The sequence below is a fragment of the Scomber japonicus genome, chromosome 3 (assembly GCF_027409825.1).
Source record: "Scomber japonicus isolate fScoJap1 chromosome 3, fScoJap1.pri, whole genome shotgun sequence".
NCBI lineage: Eukaryota > Metazoa > Chordata > Actinopteri > Scombriformes > Scombridae > Scomber > Scomber japonicus.
Window position 1 is genome coordinate 2570703 of NC_070580.1, and position 13366 is coordinate 2584068.

The 13366-nt window shown below is 37.0% G+C and overlaps 1 protein-coding gene and 1 pseudogene across 1 annotated transcript; one reads left to right on the forward strand and one right to left on the reverse strand.

Moving 5' to 3' along the window:
* LOC128354935 (uncharacterized) overlaps positions 1-13366 on the forward strand; it is an 80711-nt pseudogene that overhangs the window by 8615 nt on the left and 58730 nt on the right.
* golt1a (golgi transport 1A) lies at positions 2748-13359 on the reverse strand. The gene is made up of 5 exons (XM_053315941.1): positions 13265-13359; positions 11670-11761; positions 5692-5870; positions 3465-3528; positions 2748-3339 (listed from the first exon to the last, which is right to left on the reverse strand). The coding sequence occupies exons 1-5, from the start codon at positions 13287-13289 to the stop codon at positions 3310-3312; spliced, it is 390 nt and encodes a 129-aa protein (XP_053171916.1). The 5' UTR covers positions 13290-13359; the 3' UTR covers positions 2748-3309.

Here is a 13366-nt window from a genome sequence, read left to right on the forward strand (position 1 = left end):
GCTCCATGGTGATCTTCTATTGGGTAAAATCATATAGGTTGATATGTTTGACCAATCACAGATGATTTCTCTGTTATTTTAGAAACTATAATAGTTTAGGCATACTCTGCTCTTTGAAATTAGCTGATGCCATTCTGTATGTATGCTGTCTTCTTATTGTACAATAATAATTGTTTAATCTTCAACCCCGCAGTGTGTATTATTTAATAATTGTGGTATAAAAGTGTTTTCAGACTTATTATTGTTATTATTTTTATTGAAGTGAGCAGGGGTGGGCACAATAATTATCATTCCTTCTAGAAATTACATTACATTCATGTAACATTCATGGGCTACTTAAATTGTCCAACCACAAACTTCCATACAATCACATTCAGTTGTCATCACAGGTATTATATTATCCTCACTCACCCACTTTATACATATAAACCCTCACATACTAACACATACCCACACACACACACACACACACACACACACACACACACACACACACACACACACGTACAGAAATTAAAAGACAACAAATTTTATTAGATTTTTTGATGTATGATTCTGTGACTCCACTCACTTTACAAAGATTCATACATGAGACTCCATACTTGTTGAAAATGTTTTTCTTTGTTGCTGTCTTCAATACTGTCCTCAGTGTTCAAATAATTGTACCTATTCTTGTATTATCTGTAATTGTTTTCTAATCATTTGTTATATAATGATTGTTATCTATGTTGTATTTATTAAATTAAGTACCTGTGTAAAATACTTAACTGCTTGTGTGTGTGCTCCATAAATAAAGTAACTTTTAACTTTTGAGACTCCCACCTGACCACCCCAGACTTTGCTGCTGTTAATTTTGGACCGTAAAGTAAAAGAAGAACATTTGATAGATAGATAGATTCCTTTATTGTCATTGTATAAAATACAACGAAATTCAAAACCCAAGGCAGAGAATGGAGCTCAATTAAAAAGTAATAAATACCATACCTTCGGATCGCGAGTTGAATCAGTAAAAATGATGGTTTTACCAAAACTGTTATATCTCTTCCAGTCTCTGCCTCTTCAGATTCCTGATCAGCAGTTTCAGGAATGGGATAAGTTAATCTCAAGATATATTTGGCAGGGACGAAGGCCTAGAATTATATTTAGGAGCCTACAGAGGGCAAAAAATAAGGGGGGGATTGCACTCCCATGCCTCAAGGATTATTATACAGCGGCCCAGTTAAGACCCTTAACTTGTTGGTGTAATCCTGCATACTATGCGAGATGGAAGGAGATAGAAATGGCAGTAACAAAAGAGTTTCCAATACAAGCCGCAATTGGGGAAAAGGACTTAATGAATAATTTAAGTAAGTTGAACAACCCATGGATATGTTTGTCACTGAAAGTGTGGAATAAGGTGATAACTCAAAATGATTTGGGGGAAGCTGTTAAAATTTTGAGATGGTGTGTGTATGACCCGGACTTTGTCCCCAAAAGGTGGGATGCAAGGTTCCAGGGGTGGATGGCACACGGTTTAACAGCATACTGCACCTTTTTACATCAGGGCTCAGTGAAAAATTTTCAAACTTTGAAGGTGCAGTATGGATTGAATAGCGATGATTTTTTCAGATTCTTTCAAGTCCAGGACTATATTGGGCAAATACTGAAGAGGAGCAAACAAGGGCAACTGGACGGCATGTTGTTAAAAGTCTTTATGGACGCTTATGTTTTGAACTCTTATCAGAAAACCATCTCAAGACTTTACAGGGGATTGCAACAAATGAAAGGGGATACATGGTACATAAAACAAAAATGGGAGAGGGAGGGCCATTTGACTTTGGGGGAGGAGGAATGGGAGAATATATATGAAATACAATGGAAGACGTCAAGCTCAAACACATGGAAAGAGTTTTGCTAGAAAAATCTCATTAGGTTTTTCATCACACCAGCCCAAAAGTGTCATTATTCTAACTCTTCTGATTGTTGGAGACTTTGTGGGACTACAGCAGCAAATCATTACCACATATTTTGGTCATGTCCACTGTTAATTCCTTTCTGGCGGGAAATACATAAAGTCTTTCAGAAAGTGTTTTATAAAGATATTCCGTTTAAACTAAAATCTTTGTACTTCGGGGTTTTGCCATCTGTGAATGGATTTGTGGGGGATAAATATTTATTCCGGATCCTAAGTGCAGCTGGTAAGAAAGCCATTACCAGAAAGTGGTTAAAACCAGAAATACCTACGAGAGAGGAATGGATTGATGTTATTTATGATATTTTCAGGATGGAAAGACTTACCTTTAACATCAAACTCCAACAGGACGTATTTGAAATGCGGTGGGAAAGGTGGATTGAGTTTATCTTGCCAGAAAGGCCATCTTTTGTTTGAGTTGAAGAGTATTGCGACGTCTACTGATTGTGATTATTAGTATTATTATTATTTATTATTTATTTTATTTTATTTTTTTGAAAATTTTCAAGGAAAGTATCATTGGATAAAGTGACTGGAGTATCAAGAAAGTACACCCCGTTTAGGTTCTTGTTCAAATTGTTATTTGTATTTTTATGTATTCTCATTTTTCTATTCATTATTGCTTATCTGCAGAAATGAGTCCACAAATCTGTTTTATGAAGCGAAACATGTTTAGATGGATGTAACAAGGAGATTGAGTTATGTTAGAAGACAACTGTTTCTTGCTACTGGCAAACTGTGAATATATATGGACTCTGAAAACCAATAAAAAGAGAATTACAAAAAAAAAAAAAAGTAATAAATAGTGAAATTTGCAAACATTCATAAATAATACTGCTATAAGGAATGCAATGTGTAAACTATATTTTCATTTATTTTATTTAACCAGAAAAGCCTTCTTTTTCAAGATTGCTAAAACTAAATTGGACACATATCTAAAACACACAGTTTTGCACTGCTAAAAATAATAACTTTTATAATAGAGATCTCAATTTCCAGAGAATATCAAGGTAATTTAGGGGGAAATGGACATGTAGAATATTTCTGTTTGAAGCAGCCATAGAAAACAAAATGTAACCATAACATAACTCAAATGAAGATCTGAAATAATCTAACATGGAATAAGCGTGTGTGGTGAAATGTTTTAATTTTCATTCAAAAAAGCTTTAAATATCAATATTAAAAGGTTTAAAAATATCCTATCCAAAAATAGCTTTTAACCAGTTTACAATTTGACTGCTTGTTTACAGTGTTAATTGTTACATCACAGCCCACAATCAAGTACACTGTATATTTTAATATCATGAACAACATGAACAAGCAGTCACTCATCAGCGTTCTGGTATTACATCCTCTGCTCAGACCATGGATGAGCTGCTGGAGAAATACTGGGAAAAAACAAAACAGTAGTTGTATTATCTCTGTCTTGACAATCCCTGAGGAATTCCTTAATGAATGTCTTTTAAAGCATATTAAGTGTTCATTTACTAAACTGAAAACAAAACATACTTACTTCACCGAGGAAAGGGATATTCACAGCTGACAGTACAAAACCCAAGGCCATGGGGAAGAAGGACCTACACAGAGAAACATGACACTGTGATAATCTAAAGATAGTAACAATGTGTCACTAAACTCAAAAGCCTGCATGTCTCATTCACCCATTCACACACATTCATACACTGATGACAGGAGCTACCACACAGGGTACCAACCTGCTCATCAGGATGAATCTAACCATTCATACACATTCACACAATTTGGGTTAAGTATCTTGCCCAAGGACGCATGGGCATGTGGACTGGAGGAGCTGGGAATCAAACTGCCAATTGGTGGACGGCCGCTCTACCTCCTGAGCCACAGCTGCCCAATATTATCCTTAATCATGTGATAAAGTGTGTTTATATACTGTCTCTGTTCAGGGAGTTACACTCTGATCTGGTCCTGTACCATGTGTGATAAAGACAAAACCTACATACATCATGAACAGCCCAATGATCGAATTAGCTTTACAAAATCATTTACAGACATAATGCAAATAAATACTGTCCCATGTGCTCCATGTGTTTGTGATTGTGTACGTGTAAGAGGGACACAGAGAGAGAAGAGTCAAGAATCAAGTATTTATTTTAGACAAAAATCCAAGTATTATTTGAAATTTCAGTAACATATCCATGGCATTAAAACAATGACCAGAACTAAACAACAATGACCAAATAAAATATAAATAAATTAAAATTAAGTGGCCCTCTATATTGGAAAACTACAAGAACCCCCTGTACCCAGTCTTTGACAACCAGATACTTGTGAAATGTCATTTACAGGTTGTTCATGTAACAGATGGCTTGATTGAAAAAAAATAAAACGCCAAAATGCCAAAATGCTGCCATTACGATCAGCTGATAGTCAGCTGATCGTTATGGCAGCATTTTGGACGGAGGGAAAGGGAACCGTTTTCTCCGTTTCATGTTTTTATGTATTTAATAGGTAAAGATACAGTATGCATAGACAGGCTAGTGTTGCCAAACATCAGCCTTCATTCCAGAAGGTGATTTTAGTGGTGCTGTGAGAGAGAGAGAGAGAGAGAGAGAGAGGCCAGTCGGTCATGTCAGCTGACTATCAGCTGATCGTAATGGCAGCATTTTGGACGGAGGGAAAGGGAACCGTTTTCTCCGTTTCATGTTTTTATGTATTTAATAGGTAAAGATACAGTATGCATAGACAGGCTAGCGTTGCCAAACATCAGCCTTCATTCCAGAAGGTGATTTTAGTGGTGCCGCTTCAGCCATCTCGCTATCTTAAGTTTCGGTTTCGTTTAGCCGGCACTCGCTTTTTATAGTGCGCCTTGCGCGTCAAAGAAAATAGTGCCTTTAGTCACGTTGAAAAGATCGATCCAGACATTTTTGGATCGATATCGTGCTTTTTCAGCGTGAATCGATATCGGATCGCGGATCGATTTTTTGACCACAGCCCTAGTAACAAGCTTCATACCTTAAAAATAGAGGAATAAGTTGTAAACAAGTCATACTGTGAGACATCAAGTATTCACAAATGATCTCAGACTAAACAAAGGTGTGGCTCCATCAGAGTTGACTAAATGCATGTTTTTAGTGATATGAATGCTGTTGTACTGTTCCCATGGAAGAGGATATATAAGCACATTAATCTTGCATACGGATTGGTTAACATTTATTAGACTTTGGCTTTTCAAAAATGCAGAGAGCAAACACCATCTGCTCCAAATTGCTGGAGGTGTGGCCCCCACATCCACCCCCAGCTAATCTGAATGCAGCAGCATGTTTAGCTGGAGACATAATATAGTGTATAAAGGTCTATGAAGTGGAGTCTTATCCTGAAGAAGAACCAGCCAGAGGTTGCTAGCTTAGCACATACATATATATATATATTATATTTCTTTAGCTGAATATAATAGATAGATAGATAGATAGATAGATAGATAGATGTTTTTCGCTCATTAGCTTGAATCATCAATGCTAATCTTTAGCATCCAATTTGAGAAGTGTCAGAGTGCAGTACCACTATGCATGGCTGTTCACTGTGCAACATACTACATCCAACTGCTCAGTTATAACTCAGTGTTTTGCCTGTTTATGTGGGAGATGGAGGACTAGCATGGCTCATTAAACCTTTTGATGACCTCTATTCTAGTATTTCTGGGAAAAGTTCTGTTTAATGTTTATTGAGAAAATATTCATATGAAACATCCTTAGTGAGTTTACCTGAATAAAAGCACAAAGCCGTAACTCTCCACCAGCATACCAATGACTGGCCAGCGACACAGCACCAGGGATACACCTCCCAGGAAGAAGAAAGAACCTCGAAACTTGTGTCTTTGGAAGAAGAAGTTGGCTGTCCTTCTCAATCCAATGATGAATGTCAAACCAGCCAAAAATAGGATCTACAGGGAAGGAGTTCAGAACACATCACATGAGGAAATTAGAAACATATTTACTATCACTTCTGCGTTTGTTGTATAGCAGCAATTCATGTTGATGTATTCAACTTCTTGTGGGAAGATGTCGCTATCTCTTCCATCACATGTTGACAGTTGCGTGGCTTGAGTCTGAGTGATTCCTCAGAACACCTAGTGATTATTGTTGCTTTCTCTTCTGACTATGTGCTAATGATATACTTTGGAATAAATACTGTTGGCAAAGTGTATTGTCAACATTTGAAGATTTACATGCTTATGATATGTCAATTTTTTAAAATTTTTTCAACAGAAACACATTCTCTGTTTCAACAAATGTATTTGATTTTATTGTGCCTTCATTTGTTGGCTGAATATCTGTAGGCTTAAATTGTAAATATGTGTTGTAAATTTGGAGTGGTCAGATGCTCTTCACTGCGTAACGGTGCTGGTAGAGACCAAAGGTGTGAAAACAGTGTTGTGTCAGAGACAGTGGGTCTGCATATATAAACATTTGTGAAAGAATGGGTTATTCAGTCAATTCAAGCATGGCACTGTCACAGGTGCCCCCTTTGCAATAAGTCAGTTCATGAAAACCCCTCCCTAGATATCCCACAGTCACTGCAAAGTGGAAGCATTTAGGAACAACAGCAGTTTAGCTATGAAGTGGCATCCACATTAAGTCATAGACCAGGGTCAACCAGTGTTACCAGTATTGAGATGCACAGTGTTTAAAAGAGAGAGAGAGAGAGAGAGAGAGAGAGAGAGAGAGAGAGAGAGAGAGAGAGAGAGAGAGAGAGAGAGAGAGATTTCCAAACTTCCTCTGCACTTCCTCCTTCATTAGCACAAAAACTGTGGTAAAGCTGCGCTCAGCGGTGCACATGCCGGTCCCTTATGTGACACTCCCGGTAGATCTGCAGCTTCCTCTCCTCCACTAGCGAGGGCAAAACACCAGGGAAGCAATGGACAAAGCCGCTGGAGCAGCAGCTTCAACTCTCCCCTCCTCAGCTGGTTCAACAGTCCAGATAATTCTCCACCACACTTCCCCATTTAGTAGCTAGAGCAAGAGTGGCAGACATAACCTCATCAAATTGCTCCCTAAACTAAAACACTGATGGCGTTTTGCAGTAGAGTGGATGCTTTCAAAATATCAGCGTACTTAGCTTGCAATAACTGTGGGGCAGCGTTTATACATTCCAGAATCTTGGTTTGCATGTTGACCAAAAATATTAAAGAAAACTTGCTTATGGCATTCTTGAGCACACTTGCTTCACCACGCTCATCTTTTTTGTCACTGGTCAGGGATATTTTGTCGAGGGCTCTTATAATATCTCCATATCTGTGCCTTAACGCAAAAAGCGCATCATGTCGAGAAGACCAGCGAGTGGGACAGAGGCGTTTTAATGCAACATTTCTGCTCTCTGGCGTCATTAACTCACCGAGGAGCGCCCATTGTTTGATACTGTGACCAAAAAGTTTAAAGAGTGTTTGCCAGCGGTAAAGGTAAACAGTAACACTATCAGGTCTTAAAATGTGAAAATGGTTAACAGTCGAGAGTATTCATTCAAAATTAAGAAAAGTAATCAAAATGTAATCAAATGTAATCAGTTACATTACTTTGAGAAAGTAATTGAAATAGTTACACTACTATTATATTTTCAACAGGGTAACTTGTAATTGTAACCAACTACATTTCCAAAGTAATCTTCCCAACACTGCTCACAGTGCACTTGTTCACGCTCCACTCTGATCACATTATGGTGTTGCTTCTCCACCTTGCTAATGACTAACAAGAGCTTTCAAAGACAGTAAGATTCAGTAAGAACTAGAGTTTCTTAAGTAAAATTAAACATTTTATTAACGTAATACATGAATTATGGGGGAAGAGTTTTACTTTGGTTCCCTCATACTATTTAAATGTTTAATAGTTGTATGTACATAAACCTAGAAATACTGCATAAACTTGATGTGCAGTGAGAGTTCAGGTGTAATGTTCCTTTAAGGCGGGGAGTTCCTGCCAATGCGGAAGTAACTTAGAGCTGCATTCTATCAAAAGGCCACCAGGGGGCGACCGTTTTGTGTTCAAAAAGACTTCTGGCTCTATACAAGTCAATGGAGAATTCACCAATTTCTCACTTGATTTCTAACCTCAGTAAACATTTTCATAATGTGTTTATGGTCTCAATCGCTAGTTTAAAGCCTTCTTCAATGCAGTCTGGTGTTCATTTGTGAAATTTTGGCCTCCCTGATTTTATATTTGACGATAAAGCAGGCTACGTGGCTACGTTGTGATTGACAGGTTAATTGACCAATTTCCTTGAGATCCAGCCCTTGCAACCAATCTCAGCCTCCCCGCTCCGCCGTTGGCCCCGCCCATACTTCCGTCCATGACTCCGCCTCATGCCTATATAAGTAGAATCCGTGTTCTTTTTTTCCCGGCATGCACCTGAAATTTTCAAGATGGCGCTGCCTAGATTCGATACTATCAGTCAACAGTCCACAAACCAATGGGTGACGTCACGGATGTTACGTCCATTTCTTATATACAGTCTATGGTTCCTTTAGAATGACGTCACTTCTTGTAGGACCTGCTGGAAAATAAACAAATGTCCGACTGAGCTGAAAGCGTCCGAGTCCGTCCGTCCGAGTGATTCTGAGACTGTCTATTAATGTATAGTGACATAACACTTTACTCTGAAAGTGTAGCGTTTTGAAACGCATGCACGATGCATGCGCACAGTACAACAGGACTGGCTCTGCTCCGGATGTTACAGGATCACAGAGCGAGGTGTAGCACGTACGACAGTCATTTGGCAGGTAAGTTATTACCGTTGTGTTTTAAATGTGTGATAATATATAAGTCTGCATGTAGTTTGACGCAAGATATATCACTGTTCATAAGTTGATTTAAAGTTAGCATAGCGCACGACGCTGAAGTTAGCTTCCGATTAGCGAGCCTCCGATTCGGCACTTAAGGGGGAATGAATTTAAAATGAATGAATGAATAAAATTAATGAATCATAAAAACACAGTCCCTGATTTGTGAAACCCTTAATCTATTTGTGAAAATGCTATAAAGGCACATTTCACTGTTTGTTTTTTTGTTTTTGTGGACTGTAGACCTCATTAGACCAGGTCCAGATTAAAAACCACTGACCTTTGACTTCTCAAATCTGGACTAGATTATCCTACAGAACCTGTTTTTATGAATCTTCAGGGTCTGTTTATTATTTTACTCGGGATTCATGTTTTTGTAGAATCAATTGTTCATTACAAGTTCTATAAATCTGTCATGTGTTAATTGTTTTATTTAGCTAGACAAAACAAAATGTTCATTTGTGTTTGTTCATGATACAGTTTATTTCTTATGAAGTCTTATTAAAATATTTTTCTATTTATCAACAGGAAGCAAATCAGAACCGAACATTATTCTCATCATTCAGGCAAGTACAAAATAATGTATGCATGATATGATATTGTTTTGCTATTTTCCCTTATTCATCCATTATAATGTAATATTAAAATTGTGGCTGAATTTAGACCATTGTTTTAATACCACAAATTGTGTCTCTTCATTTTCAGGGTGCCCTTTGGAGGAGCCAGTGGACTTTGTGGACAGTTGGAGTTGAGGTCTAGGGAGAGGAGGTCGAGGAGAAATTCATCAGGGAGAAAGAGTAGGCCTCTTGTGATATGAGATGGTTGTGCAAAAGATGCAATTTTAGGTCATCAAAACGTTTAGAGCTCATAAAACATTATAGGTTGAAGCATCCACACACTGGTCAAGGCCGGTCACTACCCTGCTTGTACTCAGATTGTCCTTGTTTATTTAAAAGTTGGGGGGCACTTCATGCACATTTGTCTAGAAATCATACACAGACTCAACAGTCAGGGCAAATAGTTTCATTTTCGTGTCTTGTATGTAATTCATGTAGTTTTAACACAGAAGCAATATTTTGAACACCTCGGGACTCATCTGAAAAAGCACGAAACTGTTAATTGTGTTTTTTAAAGATAGTGACTACAGTACGAATATATATTCAACTTTTGCTTCACATAAAAGTAGGAAGAACAATCCTCATTTAAAAATACTGTATTCCAGACACATTCAAGTCAGGCAAGTGAGGTAACAGAGGATAGTAGTTTGATTGAAAGTGAAGTTAAACCTTAAATGTTCTTGAATATCTGAGTATTACATTTCTGTAATGAACGTTGAAACTCTGTTTCAGAGGGTTGTACGTTTTTCACTGCATATTTGAAAAGCACTATTCCAGATCTGTACTGCATGTACAGAAGTATTGGGACAGCTGCACAATCTAATGCAATATTTATTTCCAGTACAACAGCTCTGCCAGCTTCTACTTTTGTTAAGCTTCTACATGCTCAGTTTTTATTTACATTGTCAGTAAGGTGATCATTCCACTTTATGTTTATTACTCAAGTTGTGGTGGATGGTGCTGCTCTACCATTATAGTGCATTATATTGACAGTGTTCCTAATATTTTGCCCCAATAGTGTACATTGGATGTGTATACTGTGTAATACTGTCTGTTTGTTAAACTGTTTAAAATGAAAAATAAACAGTTTAATTGCATTGTAATATAGTTGTGTGATATGTGATAAATATATATTAAATGCATAGAGTATTGGTTACATTTATTTGGTAACATTTATCAAAAGAAAGCTGGCAATGATTACCTCATTTTAGTGAGTAATGTAATGTAATGCAACCAAGTAAATTAAAATGTCAAGCACAAGAAAATCATTAAAATCTACTAAATTACTTCATAACAGCAAATACTACAGATATATAACATGTACTTAAAATTTAGAGTAAAATGATGTTGAAAAACAAGTAGACTTTACTTAATTTGTTTAAATAAATATAACTTCAAACTTGGATGTAATTAAGTAAATGTTACTTAATATCTTCACAACTGTTATGTTTTATGGTAAGTAAAATTTACTTGATACTGGCAAGTGAGTGTTACTTGATATTGCAGCATTACATTTTACTTAAATCATTTGCGTGCAAATACTTATGATATATTTTTTAAGTAAATCTTATCAGTTGTTTTTTTCAGTGCACTCACATACAGCAGCTTTGCTTTATATAGAAAATATTATATTTAAAAACCATATTGCGATTTGTAAGCTGCTGTTTGTTTGTGATTAATGCAAAAATAACCCAGAGCAAAAGTAAACTAAACATTTGGAATGTTGGAATTGCAGTTTCAGAGTGCTGTAAGGTTTTCATCACACGTATGTTCATTACTGAATAAACAGTTTCATTGTATTTAGTTGTGTGGTTTGTGATAAAAATGTATTGAATGCATGGGAAAATTTAAATGATTTATCAAAAGAAAACGTCTACATAATTATAGTGAGTAATATAATGTAATGCAACTAAGTAACTGAAAATGTCAAACAGAAAAACAATAAAATCTAGTTATTTTATTCATAACAGGAAATAACAGATATGTAAGATTTTCTTTGTATTTTGATGACAGTGGTGTTCTTGATGTAATGAGTTTAAATAAATATAACAAATGACTTAAATAGAATAAAGTAAAATGTACATAATATCTTTGTGAATGTTAAGTTTAGTGGTTAGTACATTTGACTTGATACTGGCAAGTTAGTTATAACATTACAATGGTAGTTTTAAATAAAAGGCATTAGTACAAATTGTTACAAGGATTTTAAGTGAATCGTATAAGTACTTTTTTTCAGTGCGTTGTGTTGTTGACACTGAGCAGATGTGAATGTGAGGTGTGACCATTTACTCACATTTCCAAAGGCTAGCAAGACAGAGTCAAAGTACAGCAGCACTCCAAAGAGCAGGAAAAATAAACCAAATCCCATCAGACCAATACCAATCTCTGGAAGACAAATGTACAGAGGGGAATTAGTCAGTTCATTTAGTCAGTACAAAAAGTTCAAATAAAATGTCAATGATTTGCATTTAGGGATAGATACAAAGAGATGCAATTGGTCCTTATAGCTCAGTTTTACAAATGTACTAAATTTATCTGTAAGAGTTAAAGTCCATGTAAAGTAAGAATAAATATGTGTTCTGAGTTTGACATACCACAGAAAAGTGTGTTGTTAACCACCCTGCCACATTTGAATGACTAAAAAAAACAAACGCTGTGGGAGTGCCCGCCGAGTTCACTGAAACACCGCCCCCTACCAAGTGTCACCTGTCAATCAAAGTCACCACCTCTACCAGAAACATGATTGCTACGTCTGAGAACTTTCTGCTGCTAACTCAGCTGCTAGCTCGGCGACTAACTCAGCTAACTGTAGACTGTAGTAGTAGTAGTGTGAGCAGGGGCGGGTTTATGTTAATCACCACCGCGTTTTCAGACCCGCCCACTAAATCCTGAACACAGAAATCTTGAAACACAGTTTTGGCGCTTTTCCACTACACAGTTCCAGCACGACTCGACGCACGGCTCTGCGAAACTGCTGTGACTTTGTTTTATACGCAACACAAACAAATAACCAATGGAGGACATGGAGGCAGTGGTGTACTTGCTGCTGTATGTGGCTTTCTGTCACCCACAAAGCAACAAAATTGAGGCGTATGGCTGTAACGCTGTTGCCAGTATTTAAAAATGCCGGGTTTGATTCTTGTGTGGGACTCTTCCAGCGACAATTCTTCTGACCAATCAGCGGCCAGCAGTCTGTTGACGTCACATTTAGTATCGGCTCAGCTCGCTTGGAACCTCAGTGGAGCAGGTACTAAAAAAGTACCAGGTACCAGGTACTATCACTAGGGGAAACCAAAAAAAACCGAGCCGAGGCGAGTTGAGTCGTGCTGGAACTGTGTAGTGGAAAAGCGCCTTTTTTAGAAATACACTTATGACCTATTTAATGTCTCGTCACCTTTGGAGGCTTGCTATTGGCTGATTTGGTGTTTGAGAGGGGGATTGTGGGTAGACATGATCACAATCCCAGTTTTACAACAGTAAATTTAAGCTTCTTTATACAAAGCTTTTAATCTCACTTTCTGATGTATTATTCAGAGGTTAGACACATTGTTAAGAGATATTTAATCATATTATATCATATTTTATTATTTATATCAGCACAGCTCATTCATTCTCAAAGAAGTCATTTTTAAGTCAAACTTTGAGCATATTTCCTAGATGTGATTCTGTGATGTTTATTGGTCTGAATAAAATGAGTACATTTACCTCAATGATCAGCTTTCCATAAATGATACTCTCTTCTTTTACCTTCAGATACAAAGCTTTTACCTTCAGATACAAAGCTTTTACCTTCAGATACAAAGCTTCCACAAGCTGAAATCAGCTGTCAGTGACTTATAGTAACACAGCTTCAGTCTAATAGAAGGGAGGAACTATGAGAACACTTACTTTGGAACTCTGCGATGGCCACCATGATGATCCCTTTTTTTCTTCCCTCTTTTTGTACTCACTCACTTTGCTGCCCTATGACTAGTACTCCTTTCCTTTTCT